Source organism: Meles meles, chromosome 15 (genome assembly GCF_922984935.1).
Source record: "Meles meles chromosome 15, mMelMel3.1 paternal haplotype, whole genome shotgun sequence".
Taxonomy (NCBI): Eukaryota; Metazoa; Chordata; class Mammalia; order Carnivora; family Mustelidae; genus Meles; species Meles meles.
The window spans coordinates 37,004,976-37,026,130 of NC_060080.1; the positions used below are offsets into that span (position 1 = coordinate 37,004,976).

The window sequence follows — 21,155 nt, forward strand, 5'->3', positions numbered from 1 at the left end:
TTACTTCCAAGAGCCTTTGGACCAATGCCTCCACCCTCCCAGCTCTCAGCACTGGTCTGTGTGTTCCAGAATCATCTATGCCACCTCCACTCCAGCTTGGGAACATCGAGGTGGGGTGACTTCAGTTGCTACCTCCTTCACTGGCTCACATCTTCTCTGCAAATGTTGCCATCGGCCTTGAGTAATGTGAAGTGCCTGCCCCTTCGAAGGGTTTGATATCACACACCGAAAATCCTGGTCTTTTCTTCTCAAAGGTTGAAGAGCTTCACTGCATGTCTCTTCTTGGTTCCATTTCAAAGAAGGTTATTAACCCAAAGAAATGGAAACTATTTTTTGTTATTTATTGTCAATGGCATAAACTAGGCATGGAGCCAGATTTTGAAGGGATCGAAACAACGCCAGTTGAGGGGATCTCTTCAAGAAAAATATTAAAAATGAGGGCCCCTTCCAAGGGGCCCTGGAAGAGGCCTTTGAAAGTTGGGGCCCTGATCTGGCGACTCTGGGGTTCACCCTCCCTTCCCAGCGTGGAGACCTACCCTCACTAGCACCATCTGGATTTGACCTTTGCCCAGGCGTGGCTTTGGTGAGCCTTCCCACCAAATGGGAGGTTGGCCGTGAAAGGGCACATGGAGCCTGTGGTGGTTGTTACGGCTGGGGTCTGAGACCTTGAGACAGGCAGGGGCTGCCCCAAGCCAGCCATTGCAGTGGGAGGACCAGGCTTCAGTACAGGTGGGTGATATGGAAGGTGGGGCCTGCTTCCTGTCCCCTCCAGCCCCGGAGGCCCTTGCGGGTCCTCTAAGATCAGCCTTGCCAAGGGCTACATGGACAAAGAGGAAATGACTTGTTTCCCATGCCACTGCTTCTGGCGACCCAGAGCAGGAGAGAGTAGGGGTGTAGGAGGGGAGGCAGGCTGACAAATGGAGTCCCTTCCCCCAGACTGGGAAGAGCACAGGGGTCAGAAGTGGAATGGAGGCCCTGTGTCCTATGAGTTACTGCGCTTGTTGACATGGAAACAAGGCCACGGCCCGGTGTGGAGAAGGAAGAGCTGATCTAGAACCCTCGTTCTGTGGTCCAGGGTTCATGAGATGAGGCTGGTACATGTACGTGCGTGTTTGATCCAACAGTTTAAAAAAAAACCCAAAAAGTTAGCAATCTGAGCATGGGACTTGTTCTTTGTTTTGGTGTGTTTTCAGGATTTGAACCGTGTGGCAGACACATAATATATGTCAATATATCGTCAATTGATATAGATGCCAATCATAGCTCAATAAAACTAGAAAAAAATAAAAGAAATAAAGGTCCTAAGAATTAAAAAAAAAAAAAAAGAGAGAGATCCTTCTGCTCTTGGCAAGCCAGGGTGCTGGAGTCAGGGCCAGGGAGGGTGCCAGGGAACGGGAGTGTGTCTTATTTTTATGATCGAGCAAAAGGATAAAGGTTTCTCAGTTTGGAAAGGGGAAGCACATAGCTTCTCAGTCCCCTCCAATGACCTCTTTTGTTCCCACAACGCAGACCTCTCGAGGATTTGGTCTGTGAGGGTTCCGTACTGCACCCCACTCTGCAGATGAACCCAGTTACGGCCTGTGCCCAAGTCCCACTCCAGGTGACGGATCCTGAGCATGGCTCTCGAGGTATCCATTTCTAGCACTTTGGGAACAAGGAATTCCCATGTTAGTAGCAACCACCATACAGACCCAGCAAACCTCATATCAAAAGGCCGGAATTCTCTCTGTTCCCTGGCACCCTCCCTGGCCCTGACTCTGGCACCCTGGCTTGCCAAGAACAGAAGGATCTCTCTTTTTCTTTTTTTTTTTTTTTAATTCTTGGGAACTTTATTTCTTTTATTTTTTTCTAGTTTTATTGAGCTATGATTGGCATCTATATCAATCGATGATATATTGACATATATTATTTATGTGTCTGTGCTGTGAAATAATCACCACAGTACATTAACATCACCTTACATCATTACATGTTGTTTTTCTCTTGTGAGGAGCTCTTTGAAGATCTATTCTCTCAGCAGCTTTCAAAAATACAATACAGTACAGCTAACTATAGTCACCACACTGTACGTTACACATCCCAGAACTGATTTACCTTATAACTGGAAGTTCGTTCCTTCTGACCCCCTCCATGCTTTTCCTCCACCCCCAACCCCTCAACTCAGGCAACCTCCTGTCCGTTTGCTATGATCTGTGAGTTTGGTATTTTAGATTTCACATATAAGTCAGTTCATATAGCATTTGTCTTTGTCTGACTTATTTCACTTAGTATCATGCCCTCCAGACTAGCCATAGCTAGTCTCATAGCTAGTCTTCTTTTTTTATCGCTGAGTAATATTCCATTGTTTATATGTACCACTTTTTTTTAATCCTTTCATCCACTGGTTTGCACTGAGGTTGCTTTCATATCTTGACTAGTGTGAATAATGCTACAGCAAACACGGGGCTGCAGATGTCTTTCCGAGAGAGTGATTTTGTTTCCTTTGAATATATCCCCAGACATAGAATTGCTGGATGATGTGGTAGTTCCAGTTTTAACTTTTTGAAGACCCTCCATACTGTTTTCCACAGTGGCTGCACCAATTTGCATTCCCACCAACAGTGCACGAGGGTTCCCTTTTCTCCACATCCTCTCCAATACTTGTTCTTTCTTGTCCTTTTGACACTAGCCCTTCGACAGGTGTGAAGTGCTATCTTATTGTGGTTTTGATTTGCGTGTCCCTGAAGATGAGTGATGTTGAGCATCTTTTCATGTACCTCTTGGCCGTCCAGATGTCTTCTTTGGAAAAATGTCTATTCAGTTCCTCTGTCCATTTTTTAATCAGATTTTTTTTGCTATCGAATTAAATGAGTTCTTTACGTATTTTGGATATTAACCTCTCATCAGATAGATGATTTAAAAAATTTTTTCTCCCATTCTGTATGTTACCTTTTCATCTTGTTGATGGTTTTCTTTGCCATGCTGACATTTTTTAGTTTGATGTAGTCCTGCTTGTTTATTTTCGCCTTTGCTTTGGGTGTTAAATCCAAAAAATCAATGCCAGAAATGATGTCAAGAAGCTTATCCCCTATGTTATCTTCTAAGAGTTTTGTGGATTCAGGTCTTATGTTCAAGTCTTTAATCCAGTTTCAGTTAGTTTTTGTGCTTGGTATAAGATACAGGTCTAGTTCCGTCCTTTCACACGTGACAATCTGGTTCTCCCAACCACTTACTGAAGACGCTGTTGTTTCCCCATTGTGTGTTCTTACCTTCTTTGTCATAAATTAATTGACTACAAGTGCATGGGTTTACTTCTGGGCTCACAAAGTTCTTTCTTACACCTACTTAATCCTGTTAGCCTCACCACTGTGAGATTACAGGCAGGGATGGGCCAGAGTTTCAAGATCTTGCCTCAGCAAGTCTGCCTGAAACCCTGCCATCGCCCTCCCCAGCTGGGATGCAGCCCTACTATGCTTGGTCTTGAAGGTTTTTCCATTGTGGCCGGCCAGGTGAGCACGACTCACCTGTAATGAGCCCTGGGAGGTTGGTGCCTATTGTCCACTGTGTGGGGGCTGGGAAGGGCTCTGGAAAGTGTCACTAGCAGCAGAGGATAGCTGTGCCTGGGCCCAGGAGCTAGTTGGACACACTTGGCTGCTTAGCGGCCAAGTGGAACCTAGGTCTCTTTCCCTCCACATACTCTGACCTTCTTTCTCTACTTACTGGAGCCCCATGGCACCACCCCCGGGCTCCTGGCAGAGGTCTTGGCACTGGTCTCCTAGCCCCCACTTCAAAATGTAGCCCTTCCATGTCCCCCAGGGCAGCTGTGGCCCAGAGAACCCTCTCCCAGCTGTCAGAGCCCTGGCCACCTTATACGAAAGCAGACCAGTCAGAGCTGCTGGTCTAATTCAATGTGGTCAGAGATGTGTCCTCCACTCCCTCCCCACAGCCTGCCCCCACTGCCATGCTCCCTTACCTGCCACTCGCACAGGAGCTGGAAGTCTGAGCCTGAGGGATATTTTGCTTGGGTCATAATGTTATCAATTGTTAGTACAAATTAATCAGTGAGAGCATTCACCACACAGGGATGTGTGAAGAACAAATGAGACAGGGCCTAAGACAGTCCACTGGGGCCCATACAGCCGGGGGCTTGGGGGTTGGGGTGGTGGCTCTGGGACGGAAGTCACCAGGGCTCTCATTTCGGCTCTATCACTTCTAAGTGGCGTGAGGTAGGGATTGTCGCTCAACTTTCAGCCTGTACATTTTCATCTGTGAAAGAGAGACCGTCCCAGGCCCACACAGGGTTGCTCCCAGCCAGTAGTAGTCTTTGAAGCAGACTTAGCTTTGTAAACTGTGAGGAACTTACAAATGTAAATTACACACAAGTCTCGAAACCATCTATAAAAAAACGGCTTCTCATCACGTCTCGGCCTTTTGGCTAAGATCAAGTGTATAAGCAGCTTCTCTCTCTCTCTCTCCTTTTTTTTTAAAGATTTTATTTTTATTTATTTATTTGACAGACAGAGATCAGAAGTAGGCAGAGAGGCAGGCAGAGAGAGAGGAGGAAGCAGGCTCCGTGCTGAGCAGAAAGCCCGATGCAGGGCTCGATCCCAGGACCCTGAGATCATGACCTGAGCCGAAAGCAGAGGCTTAACCCACTGAGCCACCCAGGCGCCCCCATCTTTTTTTCTCTTTAAAGGAGGGGATGTGGATGTGGGAAATCAGGTCTGGGTGGGCCGGTAGGGGATTGATGGCAGAAGGTCGCTGCCCCAGCGCCCCCAAACCTGCATGGGAAGGACCACAATGGGGGAGAAAAAAGGAAAAGAAACAAAACTTCTCTTCCCAGCAGTAGCATTTGGGGCTAGGCCCAGTCAGGCCCTGATAGGGTGGAGGCCAAGGAGACCCCATGGATTAATGAGTTCCAGGGACACCTGGGGATTCAGCTGTGTCAAAAGCATCCATTGAATCAGGCCAGTGAGTCATCCGTTTGGTGAAATCCCCAAGGTGCCGCAGCGGCCTGGCAGCCTCCTTGGGAGACCTCGGTGGCAGTGCCCCACTGGCGAACCTGGAAGCCTCCAGAGGCTGTGGCGGCCATGTGACTCCCAGCCACCCTGCTGCCTTTTAAAAAAATTCTTTTAAATGATAAAACCCAGGACTCATAGGGGAAAAATGGGGTATAAAAAAGAAAATTAAAAATGATCCATAAGCCTGGCCCTTGGAGACTGCCCTTCTGTGCAGGTGATGGGAGTCAGGTTAGGCAAGGCTCTGCTGAGGTAATGCACAGGCCCCAGGGGACACCCCCTCCCCGACCAAGGCCAAGGGCCTACTGTGTTCACCCCCTTCTTTACTCCTTTTCAAGTCCTGGCTCTTAAAGGTAATTGAGACGGGAAAGCTGGAGATATTTATCACTAAGTGTGATGCTGGGTGTTGCTTTAAGTGAGGTAGTCTTTATCATGATAAGCATGTGCCACCTTGTTCCGTTTTTTTTTCTTTTTTCTTTTTTCCCCCAAAGACTTCATTTATTTTTTTGACACAGAGTGAGAGAGAGAGAGAGCGAGCACAAGCAGCAAGCAGGGGGAGTGGCAGGCAGCGGGAGAGAGAGAAGCAGGCTTCCCGCCCAGCAGGGAGCCCGATGTGGGGCTTGATCCCAGGACGCTGGGATCATGACCTGAGTGGAAGGCAGACACTCAACCGACTGAGCCACTCAGGCGCCCCACCTTGTTCTGGTTTGAAAGCTTTCTCCAGACCATCAGAACGGGGTGTTGACTGTCACTGAACGCTTCTTTACCTTTACCGAGGTTCTTCTTTGCCTTGTTCCGTTTTTAAAAGTACAGGAAGCATGGGGCCTTCCTGTTTCGCCCGTTTTATATGCTTTATCATCCGGCTGTTTTTAACAATGCCCAAAAGAGAAAGAAAGAACGAGGTCACCAATCCCAGATCTCAGGGCACAGATTCCGAGTGAAGAATGAGGGAGTCTTTTGAAGGAACAGACAGATGAAAAGTCACTTTGGGTGGAATGAGCTGCTCAATCACCCAATGGCTCAGAATCGTGGGTTCTGCCCTTGACTCTGAAAAGCAGGAGCTTTTTTGTTGTTGGGAGGCGAGCTGGCGCCGTGATCTGTGGGCTCGGGGGAGTCTCGGTCTGGTGACCTGACAGCCCCCGGTGTCGGGGTGCCTGGTGAGGCTGCGGGGCCATCGGGGGCCCAGGGGCCTGGGTGGCTGCCAGGAGCTGAGAGGAGCCACAATGGTGGCGGTGCTGACCCCTTCTCTCCCCAGAACTGTCTCAACAAACAGCAGCTCCTCACGGCCATCCGCCAGCTACAACAGGTGCTGAAGGGGCAGGAGACCCGCTTCGCTGAGGGCTTCCGCAGCATGAAGAGCCAGCTGGCGGCGCTGCACCACTCGGTGGCCAGAGCGGGCCCGGACTCCCCCCCAGGTGGGTCCCTGCATCGGTGCTGCTGGGGCTGCCGGGCATGCAGGCCCTTCCCTTGTGGGTTCTCTCCCCATTCCCCCGCCCCGGCCCACACCTGCCCCTGTCCCGGAGTAGACCCCCAGGCCTTCCCCTGCCTCGCCTCTGGTGGTGGTGGGTGGGGACACTTGTCCACCCCGGCTGGTCGGAGCATGGGGGTAGGGCGTGAAGAGCATCTGCTGGTTCTCCTCTCCCCCATCTGACTGTCACCCAGTTCTTCTCAGACCTGTTCGTTCTAGGCTTGATAACATTCCTCCACATGTCCTTCTTGCAGAACTGTCAAGAGCCACGGTTCCTGGAGCCTGAGGAGTTTCCCCTTCCCTGTCCCCACCCAGGTGGACTTGGGTTGGTTCCTTTTTTTAAAAGATTTTATTGATTTGTCAGAGTGAGAGCACAAGCAGGGGAAGAGGCAGAGGCAGAGGGAGAAGCAGGCTCCCCGCTGAGCAGGGAGCCAGATGTGGGACTCGATCCTACGACCCTGAGATCATGACCTGAGCCAAAGGCAGACGCTTAACCAACTGAGCCACCCAGGCATCCTTTTTTTTTTTTTTTTTAAAGTTCATAGACTATTTTTTTCTGGCAGTTTTAAATTCCCAGCAGAACTGAATGGAAAGCACAGAGAGTTCCCTCCCCAAACACACATACGACCTCCCCTCCACCAACGTCCCACACCAGTGGGGCACGCCTGCCACAGCCCATGAAACAACATTGGTGTCAGTTTCTCAGGCATGACAGCCCTCTGACATGAGCCCCCCCACCACTGGCGGTGGTGGTGGGTGGAGGGGTTGCTGCTCAGGCCAATTCCCATTCGGTGAGGTTCCTGTGGGTCCCTAGACTCTCTCCCAGAGGATAGGACTCTGAGAGACAGAGGTCATTTCCCTGGTGGTCCCAGTCATGGCTTTCACCGTGGGGCCATTGCACGGGTGACTGGATTTCTTCCACCTGGCCTCCAGGTGGCTTCTCCTCAGGGTCACAGGGGTCAGGGGGACAACCTAGGGAATATCTGATGTCATTTACTCACTTCAGACGCATCTATCAAGGGCCCTCTTTGTGGTGTTCGTGGCATGAGATGAAGTTTCCTGGGGAAGACAGTGGATTTCCTACCCCTTCGGGATCTGGGAGCAGATCTGGAGTCTCACCAGCCCTAAGTTGGCAGCTACTGTTTTCCTTGGCTGCTCCGGTGCAGAGCTAGGCTGACCCACCAGTGTCCTCACACTTTCCAAGGCACCTTGAGGCCCCGGCCTTCAGGGCGGTTCACCGCAGTCAGAGTCCAAGAGGCAGGCAGGGCATGCTTTGTGCTACATGCTTTGTGCTTCCTTTGTGCTACAGACACAGAAACTGAGGCCAAGAGAAGTAGAGTTAGCAGCACTAGGTATTAGATCTGAATTTTTTTGTTCCTGCTAGAGGCTCAAATGCGTGGAGCCTTTCTGCTTTCCCAGGATCACAGCTCCTAGAGTCCCTGGAAGCTTCCAAGAAGAACTTGCAAGAGATCCTTCATAAAACCGCCCCGCCTGTGTTAGAGACCTCTGTCCGCTCGAATAGACAGACAGGTAGCTCCTATGACATTACTGATCCTCTCAGTGCCAGATTCAGGGTCTTTCTTCCCTGAACCACATGAGATTTTTTAAAATGGCCAATTCTCTTTTTAGATATTGCCACAGTGCCGCTGCCTCTCCCATGGGCTGGACATGGAGGCGAGCAGCTGTCAGGGTTTCCACCTCAGGTCCAGGGCTGGGGGTGCTGGGCCTGTACCAGGAGTAGCAGGAAGCTTGCAGGTTGTAGGCAAATGATCTTTTACTTTTTTTTTTTTTTTTAAGGACATTTGCTGGGAGTCAGAAAGAATACTTTCTAGTCCTGGAGAATTCTTGGCCTTCCTCTTTCTGGCTTCTAGGAGTCGCCTTCCTATTTTCCCTGCCTTTCTCTCTAGGGAACATCACACCTGATCAGCGTCAGGGCTTTACCCAGGCAGTCTTATTCCCTCCGTGTTCCTGAATCCCTAGGATTGCTTCACTGCTGAGCTCGTGCCTTACACAGTAAGCTCATTCCAGAAGGTGCGGGAGCTTCCCCGTGGCCCTGGAGCCTCACCACGTCGCGCTCCTTGTGAACCAGCAAAGGGCACATCCTTCCATGGGACAGAGGCCCATGGCTCCCACCTGAGAAGTGACTGCAAACGGATTTTTCACCAGTCTGTACCCATTTGTTAACTCCACTAACATTTACTGAGCACCTACTGTGTGCTCAGTGTTGTTGCATTTACTCCGGTTATAATTCACCTGTGAGTTGCTCCAGCAGGTAGAATTTCTTTTCGGAAGATTTTAAAGATTTTTCATTCCCCAAAGAGACACGACCCCTCCCCGTAGCGCCTCCCCCACCCCCACCACCCTGAGCATCCGAAATCCCTTTCTGCACAATAAAGTAGTTGCTATTGGAAAAGAGCTATGCAGCTATTTGCGGGGACTGAGGCCACAGCCTGGGAGAAGCCCCGCATGGGGATGTGAGCTCACAGTCGCTCCAGTCTCACAAAGTGTTTACCACTGGGTGCCCTGTTGTAGGTCTACTAAAGGAAGGGGGTATAGCAGTGGTCCCCTGGTAACCAGAGGGCACTGGGAGTACTCGGAGGGGCCAGCTCATGCCCATCCGCACAGGCCAGCCTGCCTGGGACGGGGGGAGCCCGTCAGGGTCCAGGGCGCCTCCTGATCACTGTCTGGGCAGACGTTCCCCTCATGGTCAACGCTGAGTGATTCTCCCATCACTCACTGCCACTCGCTGCAACCGTCACACCTCTTTCCCATCTGTCTAAAACCCAAGAGCATTTCCAAAATGACACTTGGGACTTACCTTAAAGCATCATTGTAAGGGCACCTGGGTGGCTCAGTCGGTTAAGTGTCTGCCTTTGGCTCAGGTCATGATCTCAGGGTCCTGGGATTGAGCCCCGCATCAGGCTCTCTGCTCAGCGGGGAGCCTTCTTCTCCCTCTGCCTCTGCTGCTCCTCTCACCCCAACTCCCCTCACCTCTGACCGCCTGCTCGTGGGCTCTCTCTCATTTGTGCTCTCTCTCTCTCTCTTTCAAATAAATAAATAAAATCTTAAATTAAAAAAACCCAAAAAGGCATTGTAGAAGTGGCTCTGAATTTCCAACTGAACAAAATCCAAATCCAACCTGTCCCACCTTTGGGATTTTGATACAACGAAGGCCTGGTTGTGGGAGGCAGCCAGCCGCAGGAGAGGAGGAGTGGGGAGGCCCACTGTCTCCCCGCAGCCAGCAGCACGCCTTCGGGAAATCCACTTGTTTCTGCCTTCATGGCACAGCCAGTGTTTCAGCCCTCCCCCTCACCCCATCTCTGCTCCCAGCTCCCGCCTGGTCCATACCACCTTCATCTCCGGCTTCTGCCTCCTCTTCTTCCTGCCTTACACCTGACACTTCATGCTCAGGCTGCAGCCCGCTGCTGCCGTTCCCATGGAAGTTGGCCGTTTCCTGCCCCAGCTCACACCCTTGCAGGCTCCCTGATGCTTCTCTGACTTCATCCCCAACTGCTTTCCAGCTAGTCTACTCTACTGCAGCCATTGTGCTGCCCTTGACATTCCTCAGACCTGCCAGGCACACTCCCACCACAGGGCCTTTGCACCAGCTTGTTCCCTCTGCCCTTTCCAGATATCTGCAGGCTTAGGCCTTCATTTCTTCAACTCTGCCCCCATGAAACCTACCCTGACCACCACATTCAAAATGGGCCCCCTCCCCTGGCGTCCCCAACGCTACTCCCTACCGTATCTTCTGTATGACACTTCTTAGGACATGCTGCCATCTGCATATAGAGAATCTTGGTCATTGGTGGGCACCCTTGTTAGAAGGGGGCTTTCTGAGAGCTGAGTTTTGCTGTTTTGTTCACTATCCCAAGCGCCTAATCTACTGCTTGGCACATGGTAAGCCGCTCAATAAAGAAATGTTTCATTTGTTCATTTATTCAAGAATTATTTATCAGCCACTCACTGTGTGCCAGGCTCGGAGCTGGTACTAGGGCCTCATCAGGGATGCGAGGCCAGGTGAGGTCCCTAGCTTCTTGCGCTGCCTTTGGAGGGAGAACACGGACAACAAGTGTGGAAACAAATACGTCCTCGAGAAGACAACTCCAATAATTACATATGCTAAGAAGAAAGCAGGGTTCAAGGGGGTAGAGAGGGCCTGGGGAGGTTTTAGCTAAGCGAGGGGGCCAGAAAACACTCTGGGAGGTGGTAGAAATGGAGTTGAGACCTGAAGAGTGAGAAGGAGCCAGAGAAGAGACGTTCTGGGGAAAGAATATTCCAGGCCAAGAAAAGAGCATTAGCCAAGGCCTAGAGGTGGGCCTGACCCCGGCCTGTTCAGAAGGCCTAAGAAACCCAGCAGGGCTAGAGCTCCTGGGAGGCAGGAGTGGGTGGGCCAGCTGCAACTGGGGTGGGGTGGGGGGGGGTGTCCCAACTCTGACCCTCCCACACTGCCAGGTCCTGCACCCAACCCTCGGTGCCTCTTGAGACGCCAGCTCTGCTTGCACTAGTGGGCACGTCTCACCCATGCCCACGAGTGCCTGGAGGATTCAGTGAGTCAGCATTACAAATGTCCAGCCCTGGGGCTCCTGGGTGGCTCAGTTGTTAAACATCTGCCTTTGGCTCAGGTCATGATCCCGGGGGTCCTGGGGTCAAGCCCCGGGTCGGGCTCCCTGCTCTGTGGGAAGCCTGCTTCTCCCTCTCCCCATCCTCCTGCTTGTGTTCCCTCTCTCACTGCCCCTCTCTCTCATTCTCTCTGTGTCAAATAAATAAATAAAATCTTAAAAAAAAAAAAAAAAGCGTCCAGCCCTGTGTACAGCCTGGAGGAGGCACTGGTCCCAGAAGCACATAGAGATGAGAAGCCTTGGAACTGGGAGAGATGTTAAATGACCGTGGTCCTTTGTTTTGTCCTTGCAGTGTCCTGCCCTGCTCTGAATGCCCCCCCAGATGGCAGAAAGTTTGGAAGCAAGTACTTAGTGGATCATGAAGTCCATTTTACCTGCAACCCTGGGTTCCAGCTGGTTGGGCCCAGCAGCGTGGTGTGTCTTCCCAATGGCACCTGGAGGGGGGAGCAGCCCCACTGTAGAGGTACAGACTCTCCTCCTCTGCTGGATAAAAAGGGTCATTCCACAGGACATGTTCTGTCTGATTCTTCCACCATTCCTCGGCTGCAGAATAGTGGCCACATGTCCGCTGACTCACCCCCGGGCCAGGCCTGGACCAGCCTGCACGGGCTCTGCCAAACCCTCTCACCAATTTTGTCTTGTTTCGCATGTGGGGAAATCAAGGCATGGAGAGGTGGAGGAACTTGCCCCAGACCATCCAGTGGGGGGAGCAGGCTAAGCTGATTCACTCCCAGACACGCTGACCCCAGAGTCTGTGCTCCTAGACACCTCCCTCCGGATACTGGTGATATGATCTTCCTGACGTTCTGGGGCTGTAGTTTGCAAGGGCGCTAACGACTCGTAGGGTTCAGGATATTTCCAGGTGTCTTTTGTGTCTGCTCTGGGACTTGGTGTAGATAGGGTCCAGGAGAGACCGCGGAGATGAGGGGTGGGTATGAAAAGATTTCTCTTCTGTCTGTGCTCGGTTCAACAGCTGTACTTTCTTGACGTGGAGGAAAATCAGACTTAGTATTCTCTACCAAAAAAAGGCTTTTCAAAAGTCTGTGGTCAGAAAGTCATGGATGCCGGTCATGTTTAGAGCAGGGCTCACAGGATGGCCTGCTGGGGCAGAATGTTCATGATTTTATCCCAAGAGTTGAAAGCGAAATGCAAATGTTACATAAATAAGCATGTTGTCAAGAGCAGCATAAAGAAGATTTGAGAGCATAAAGAACTTGGAAACATGACAGAACATTAGAAAATATATCATCTCAGGGCGCCTGGGTGGTTCAGTCAGTTAAGCGTCCAACTCTTGATTTCGGCTCAGGTCGCAATATTCAGGGTTGTGAGATCAAGCACTACACTGGGCTCCACACTGAGCATGGGGCCTGCTTAAGATTCTCTCTCTCCCTCTCCTTCTGCCCCCTGTCGTCTCTAAAGACAGACTGTGTGGCTTGACATGTGGAGACCCGGCAGCCAGAACCACATTCATGGATTTAGACCTCCGTTCCCCATCTCCTGGGAAAAACAAAAGTTTGAGGTTGATTGCAGACACCATCTCTCAGACCTAGCTGGGAACCAGAAGAGAAATATAAGCCATGTAGCTGGCAACACGCCAGGGGAAATGCCAGTATCTGGATTTACCCTCGACCCTGAAAAATCTCCATCCAGGCTAATCACCTTACAGGTGACAAGCTATGGCAGCAGAGGTGGGAACACAATGGCATCTCATGGTCATTGCTTTGGGTGTCTGTATTTTTTAACTTACAGATTGAGTTACGGACCCCAGTTGATTTCTTTCTCATAGCACTCAGGTGCTCTGATGGCCACATCATCCTTTCTGGGGTGCCCTCTGCAGCCTACTTGGCTACGCCCCGGATCATGGCCACCCAGATGGCAGCCAACTCCCCACCACCATAAATGGCACCAGCAAGGTCTTCTGCTCTCCCCTCTTTGTCACCGGGGCTGTCTCTCTGGGTTTGGAGTTGAGGGCAGCTGGCCACCTGCTCGCTTCCTCTGAACTGAGCGCTGCCGCGCTGCTCTTCAGCCGGGTTGCCCCAGCCCCTTCCCCCAGCAGTGCTGTGCGCACAAACATGTGTTGCCCGTGTGCTGTTTTCTGTCTTGCTTGGGTATTGTCCGTGTAGTCTGTCCTCAGTAGTGATAGACATTTACGGTGAGCATGATGTGGTTTCAGTGAAAACATGACTTCATCAGAGAGAGAGCTAAAAGAATGCCTTTTTAGACAAATGAGTAAGAAACATCAGAGGCTCGGGAACGTAGTCACAAGGAATGGCTTGACCAAAGGAACGCATAGGGGCTCGACAAGGCTAGGAACCCAAAAGGCTCCCCATAGCCCAGCTCCATCTGAGCAGCTCACTAGGACGTGCCCCACCCCGAGAGGATCCTGGGCCATTCTCACTCTGGAGCAGGCATGCATTCGGTGTCTATTGGCGCCTTGCCTCCCCGCAGCAGAACCCCTCCATGGAAAAGAGGGTCCTACCCTATAGTGATTTGTGTGCCGTGGTTTCCAAATTTGGGGGTCCTCCAGAGTCACCGAGAAAGCTTATAAAATTCAGGCACTTAGGCCTCAAAAGACCTATTGTGTTGGGTGAGATCTTTGTAGGTGAGACTTTGGCAATCTACATTTTCAATGTGATTCTGACGTTAACTCATTCTGGAGAAACACCCCTCTGCTGGTTCTTGGCACTGCCAGAAGGAGAAGATATTGAAAATTTTGAAGCCCTGATGCACTTTGGCCCTCACCAGTCAGAATGCTACCTGCAGCAAGCCAACAGTAGGGCTCTGTCCAGACTGAGCGTGTGTCCACCCCGGCCAGATGACTTACCTGCACATTCTCACCTCCACACACATGGACATTTTGGGAAGGCCAGCTTAGCTCGAAGATCAGGGCACCCAGCCCCACTGGGCAGTCTCCTTTCCTGAGATGTGGAGAGCAGACTTTTCCTGGAGGACCAATGCCAAGTGCAGCCAGCAAGTCTCCTGGCCTTCCTCGTTGTCCAACGTGGTATACTTCCTGACTCTCGCCCTTGAACTTACCACCTCCTTCCACATTTGCCATGTGTTCTTTGTTTCCCCTCCCCCTCGGCCTCCTTCCTAGCCTTGTGTCCTTCTTCCCTGACCCCCCTGCCTGAGGACTGCTTGGTGCAGCCCACCCTGGACTTCAGCTGGGACCACATTCACTATCTAAACCCCAGGAGAGATGGGCTCAGGGAACGAGGCTGTGGCCATTCCACACGGAGAGCTCAGATAGATATTTGTCATCTGTTTAAGTGTAAACGAAGCATGAGAGTTCACCCTGTGGTGGGCTCAAACAGCTACGGACACAGGACCTCTCCCCAGGTTCGTGGATGGTGCCTGTGTGGACACCTCTGTCCCCAGCAGGGATTTATTCAACTAATGAATGCTATCTCCAGTAAGAGCCTCAAAGGGATGCCACCCAAACCTGTCAAGAGGGAGAAGGAGAGCTTCAATGTGCTATGGGGTAACCTCCTGTAACAGTATTAGCAGTGTGGGCAGGACATGAGCTGGGGTTCAACAATCCAGTGACCTACACACACACACACACACACACACACACACACACACGCACGCATGCGCACGCACACACATACACATCACAGAGAGGCCTAGAATCTTAGCTACGCATGCCTCCACTTCATTTTCCATATCCGCAGTCTTGCGGTCATTGTGTTGTGACCAGAGAGGGAAAAGAATCTTCTTAATCACAGGGGATTTGTTTCAAGACCCAAAATGTCAGTGCCAGTGAAAGCTCTAGCAGCAATTCAACCCCTCACCGCATCCCCAGCCAGCTGCTCAGAAAGAAGGTGATGCACCCAAGTTGGCATAAAAGGAAGTTTCACATAATCCTGCCATCAGAAAGCCCTGTGTGCAGAGGTAGGCTCCAGAGCTCCAAAATGGAAAACAGCCATTTGGCTCCCTGGCTTATTTCCCTCTTCGCCTTTCTTTCTTGGAAGGCCATGTTTTGAAGAGCTGAAGCTTTCTGCATTGGGAGAACCATCGCCACAGGCCTTGTTGCTTTGACAACATTGGTAACCAAAGAAAAAACTTGAGAGAAATAAATAACTTTTTCCCTTACTCCCATGCTGGGGAAAAAAAAGACTTGTTATTGGCAGTCGTTCCCTCCTCCCCTCTTTTTGTGACCTTATTCATTCATTCAGCTGGTTTTCATTGAGCACCAGCTATGCACAAAAGATTGTGCCAGGTGCTGGAGATTCACACCAAATCTAAGACACTGCCCAACCTCGTGGGGCTCACCTGCTAAGATGGAAACAAGCAAAACAGACAGGCAAATGCACAAGTAAAGAAATAGGGGTTTGGGATCCCTGCCTCGAAGGGATCTAAGCAGGGGCTGAGAATCTATATGGTGGGGGCAGGAATGTGGGAGGGCCTCTCTGAGGTGGTCATGGGGATGCAGAGATGTGGAAGGGGTTGCGGGGTCCATCATCCCATGATGAGCGGGGTGGGGTGCATGACAGGGGGAAGATGCTGTCCCAGGAAGGGGAGTAACCATGTGCAGAGGCCCTAAGGAAGGGGAGAATTTGGCATGCTTGTGGAAACAAAAAGAGAAAGCATAGAGCCTTCCTGCTGGGGCAGGTGTGAGCTGAGCCTGACCAAGGAGAGGTGGGGAGACACACAGGCCAGCGGGAGCAGCCTCGGAGGCTGGGCGGGAGGTGGGATTGTAGTTGGAGCACAACAAACAGGTGTATGGAGAGAGGTGTGGTAATTGGACATGTGTGTTGCTGCTGTGTGGAAAGTGCATGGGAAGGGATGGGAAGGGAGCTGGGAAACCACTTGGGGGCTACAGAAGTCCAGCGGAGAGAGATGGCAGAGGAGAGTGAAAGCACACCTAGAGACAGAACAGATGGAATTTGCCATCATCCCACGTGGGCCGTCTGCATGGAAGAGAAGTCAGGGCTCCCCAACTCCGCTTGAATGTTGGGGTACATGGTGTCATTTATAGAGCCTGTGAAGACTGAGGAATGAGTGTAGGATTGTTTTCAAGCAATCTGTGTGAGGGCGGTTGATCAGAACTCCATTTTGGACATGTTAAGTTAAAACGTCTGTAGGACATCATAACAGAGACCCATTAATCCCACCCATGGAGAGCAACGAGCAGAACACCATGTTACCAGTCCCAGTGAGGACTCCGGGCACTTCTGCCCATGGCATCTTAGTCCTGGAGTTACCTAGGAAAACACAGCATGGTCAGACCCTGGATGGAACCCTCGGCTCATGGAGGGAAGAGATGGAGCACGGTCAGCCTCAGCAGTGGGGGCCGGTTAGGGAGGCCAGCAGCTGACACAGGGCAATTCCTGGATGGGGGGACCCCTTGTGCTGCAGGGAAGGACACTCCAGCCCCTTCTCATGGATCTGAAAGATTGAAAGCCGAGGGTCATTGACATCCACACTCATGAGCAGAACAGAAGAACGCTCGTGGAGCATGAATCAGGGACAGGAGACCGCCCCCTCCCATAGGAGCGGGTAAGCCCTACACAGGCGGCGTGGGCTCTTGGCCCCATGTCAAGGCAGCAGTCCAGGCCCAAGGCCCATTCTTCTTCGGCCCAATGGGGCTCCTCAGACTGCAGGCCTGAGACTGCCTTTCCCAACAGAGAAGTCAGGTGGACAGTGGGAGGGCAGGAGAGACACCCACACTTGGGAGTCACTAGCCTACTGACAGGACTGAAACTCACATAAGAGCAGCGGTGAAGAGAGGGGAGAGAGAGAAAACAAGTGGCCCCAACCTGAAGGGCACAGAGAGGTCAGATAGGAAGGGAGGACGTGGGAGACGGGAGGGGCCCGCAGAGGCTGGAGTACCCCGGGAAACTGGAAAAGCAGGGCTGTGACTCTGGATGGAGGGCTCGAAGGGCATTTTGCATAAGAGGCCCTTCCTCAGAGAACTTGAAAAAAGGATTTGAGTAGAAAGAGCTTCCTTCGCTAGCCCCTTGGTAGTTACTGAAGGACTGGCTGGCTAACTCGTTGAATGATCAAATGAATGCATGAGCGATTATGTTTAAAAAACTGAATTTCCTTCCAGACTTCTCTCCGGGCATCCATGTATAGATCTTACCACAAGGAAATCTTCATTAACGCTTTCTTCTAAACATAACCTTTAATAATTATGAAGCAAGTGCTCCTAAGGGCTGTTCTACACTTAAAAAAAAAAAAGATTTTATTTATTAGAGAGCGCACAACTGGGGTGGGGAGGGGCAGAGAGGGAGAAGCAGGCTCCCTACTGAACAAGGACCCCAATTTGGGACTCGATCCCAGGACCCTGGGTTCACGACCCGAGCCGAAGACAGACGCTTAACCAACTGAGCCACCTGAGTGTCCCCAAGGCTATTCTACATTTTACTGAACTATCCCTTTGTTGTGTCCAGGTTTTCATAATCATAAATAATGCCAAGACAAGCAATCTTAAAACACCATTCACTATGGACAATTTCAAAAGCACAAAAGTAGAGGAGTATAATGATCCTCACATACTCAAATATAGCAAATTCCTTATTATCTATATATCTAGTCACGGTATGAATTCCTCCAGCTGTCTCACATGGTTTTAACACTTCAGTTAAACCAAGATCCAAGGGGGGTGCCTGGGTGTCTCAGTGGATTAAAGCCTCTGCCTTTGGCTCTGGTCATGATCCCAGGGTCCTGGGATCGAGCCCTGCATCGGGCTTTCTGCTCAGTGGGGAGCCTGCTTCTTCCTCTCTCTGCCTCTCTACCTATTGTGATTTCTCTCTCCCTGTCAAATAAATAAATAAAATAGTAAACCAGGGCCCAAGCAAGTGTCACACTTACAATAGGTTCACATGTCTCTTACACCATTTTTTTTTAAGTTTGTGGGCTGGTTTTTTTTTTTTAAGATTTTATTTATTTATTTGACAGAGAGAGACATGGTGAGAGAGGGAACACAAGCAGGGGGAGTAGGAGAGGGAGAAGCAGGCTTCCCACTGAGCAGAGAGCCTGATTCGGGTTTCGATCCCAGGACCCTGAGATCATGACCTGAGCCGAAGGCAAACACTTAACCAAATGAGCCACCCACGTGCCCCTAGTTTGTGGGTTTTTTTTTTTAATTTTTAATTTTATTTCTATTAGGGGAGAAGGGGCAGAGGGAGAGAGAGACTCTTAAGCAGGTTCCATGCCTGACACAGACCCAGACTCAGGGCTTGATCCCACAACCCTGAGATCACAACCTGAACCAAAATCGAGTTAGAGGCTTAACGGACCAAGCCACCCAAGTTCCAGTCTCTTATGCCTTTATTATAAAAGTCTATACAGTCTCCTCCTCCTCATCCTTCCTCCCACCACCCCACCTCAATCCTTTGCGGTTTATTTATTGAAGAAAATGGTTTGTTTCCCACAGCCATGATTTTGCAAACCGCATCCCTGAGGGGTCACTGAGTGCGATCTTCTGATCTCTTTCTTTTTCTTCCAGTTTCATTGACATATAAATGACATCCAGCACTGTGTTAAGTTTAAAGTGTGCAGCATAATGACCTGACCTCCGTATATTGTGAAATGATGACCAGGCCAAGTTTAGTTCACGTCCACCCTCTCACACAGACGTACCAAAAGAAAAAGAAAGGAAATGGTTTTTCCCCAGTGATGAGAACTCTGAGGATCTACTCTCTTAACAGCTTCCCTAGATACCAACCCATTAGTGTTAGCCACAGTCCCCATGCTGCACGCCATATCCCCAGTACTTACTTATCATATAACTGGAAGTTTAGACCTTTCTGGTCTCTGAATTTCTTATACACTGGTAGCTAACTCCAGAGCCTTGATCACCCAAGGGAGATTTTTGTTTGGTTTGGGCCAGATGGAGGTAGACACTGCCGCCAGGAAGCCCTCCTTGTGATGTCGTGGGGAGACTACTGCTGTCCCCATATGGACATCTCTCCAGCCTATTCCTCCAGAGGAACTGGGAGCAATTCCCTGAGTTCTTGCCCTTTCAGAAAATGGGTCACCTTCCCACCAGACACCAGTTTGGTTGGACACCAACTCTCTGCGTCACATCTTTTTTCCCTGAGTACATGAAATATGTCTCCATGTCTTCTGTCACAGCTGATCCTGCTGTTGCCATCATCAGGATCTCGGTCTTTTTGCCTGGATGCCCAAAGGTTTTGTTTTTTTTTTCCTTTTTCTTTGAAATCTAATCATCTTATTAGGATCTGCTCCAGTTCTGGCTTTCCTTGGGCCAGTTTTCTCAAGGGCGGGCCACAGCTTTTCAACAGGAAGTCTCAGTTGCTGGAGCGCGTGCTCTTGGCCCCTAGGAACTCTTGAGACTTTCCAGGACAAAGTCTGGTATTGAGGAGATTCTAATGGGAGGAAGATCCAAATGGAGCCCAGCAAAGAAATTTGGTGCAAGTGCAAGAGACGGTCCAGGGGAAAGCAGGAGAGGAGCACAAAGCGGGCCGATGAGGGGAAATCCTGAGCCGGACTAAAAAGAGCCATGTCGGGAAGCTGGACCAGCTATCGAGGAAAACCTGTTTCCCCTAAATGGGAGGAACAGAAAAGGACTTCTGTCAAATCCCATACAAACTATTATAAGAAAAAAAAAAAAAAAGAATAAAAAGTCTCTACAGACAATGAGGAAATGCCATAAAATGACCATGAAACAGATGAAAAACTATTACCTAATATTTCCAAACAAGCAGAAAGAAATTTGGAAAAGATAAAAACTATGAAAAGACAGCATAAATAAAAATTAGAAAGCCTCAGCGATGAGGTGATTGGAGAAATGGAAAATCTGAAACGAGATGACAGAATGCAGGAAAGGATTAGAACTAAAAGGGAAAAAAAGCAGATTGTCCATGTGAAACACACAGCTCAGCTCCCGGGAGACAGTCAGCGCTCACTGAACAGCAGATTAAAACAGAATCATCCGCCATGCTTTCGGTTCGGCGGCCTCTCCTCAGCCTCCGCCCTCTTTACAGCTCTGAAGTCACCCCGCACTTAGCTAAATCCCACAGCCTGGGACAGATGTGAGGGTGATGACAACTGGACTTCAGTCAGGACGCGGATGGGGCACCAGGACTGCGCATCGGGCCGTGGAATGGCTGCCTCTCACCAGGCACCCAGATAAGAGTCTGTGGGGAGCCTGTCTAGAGACGAAAATCCTGGGCAACAAGGTCCAGTCAGGGAGACAGAGCCCAAGGTCCTGGGGCACCTGTGCGTTTCTCTGTTGAGCAAGTGACACCCCCTAAGCCCCCCCTTCCCACCCCCCCACCCCCCATAGAGCCAGGCCCAGTCCCTTCCACTGGAAGCCCAGAGGGGAGAGACAATGGTGCCGCTCCCATGGGGGCCAGACTGAAAGCTACTTGTGTTCAACCTCTTTGGCTCTCGGCTCACCACGTCATGGCCTTGTGGTCTGCCCACTCTCAGACTCTGCTGGTGAGCGAATCTGGGGCTGGACAATGGGCAGAAATGGGAAGTCCACGCTCTGTGGCATTTGGGTATGGTGTCATTCCAGACACATTCCTGAAAACCGGTCATCTGAGAACAGAACCGATGGGGAGAGCACAACCAGGCTGAGGTTACTGAGAAGCTGAAAAGGCTCCTTCCCCAGGGATAAGCAGCATTTGGACAGTCTGGGTCCTTTCATGACTAACAGAAACCATAGAACAGTCTATATAGCATCCTGGCGCTGAGGACGCCGAAGTCCCTGCCAACCCACCCACAGCAAGGCTGCTGTTCTCATCAGAAGCAAAGCACCTTTCTTCCTCGTGATAGATACAGCAGGAAAGGATGCTCCTATGCCAGCAAGGAGAGGTTTCCAGCTTCCTTTCCCGAGATGCTGTGGTCAAGTCAGTGAACCGACAGGCTTCTCTCTTTGGTAGAAAGGGCCTGTGCTCTGTGCATTAAGGCTGGGATTGGAAAAAAAAAAAAAAAAAAGCTTAAGGATTCATAACAAGCAGATGTGGCCTGAGGGTTTAAAACAATTTTTTTTCTCTAATTAGAAAATTTATTGTGGAAAAGTTCTATTGCAGAAAAAAAGAAGAGTACAAAAACGTGTAAATAAAGAAAAATTGCCTGGAATCCTACCAC

The 21,155-nt window shown here is 50.5% G+C and overlaps 1 protein-coding gene across 1 annotated transcript in view; it reads left to right on the forward strand.

Annotated features, from left to right (window-relative positions):
• Positions 1-21,155, forward strand: part of FBLN7 (fibulin 7) — a 45,498-nt gene that overhangs the window by 15,401 nt on the left and 8,942 nt on the right. Inside the window, exons 2-3 of the mRNA XM_045979610.1 lie at positions 6,253-6,412; positions 11,380-11,550. Of these exons, the coding sequence (XP_045835566.1) occupies positions 6,253-6,412; positions 11,380-11,550 (331 nt within the window). The remainder of the gene's footprint in view (positions 1-6,252; positions 6,413-11,379; positions 11,551-21,155) is intronic.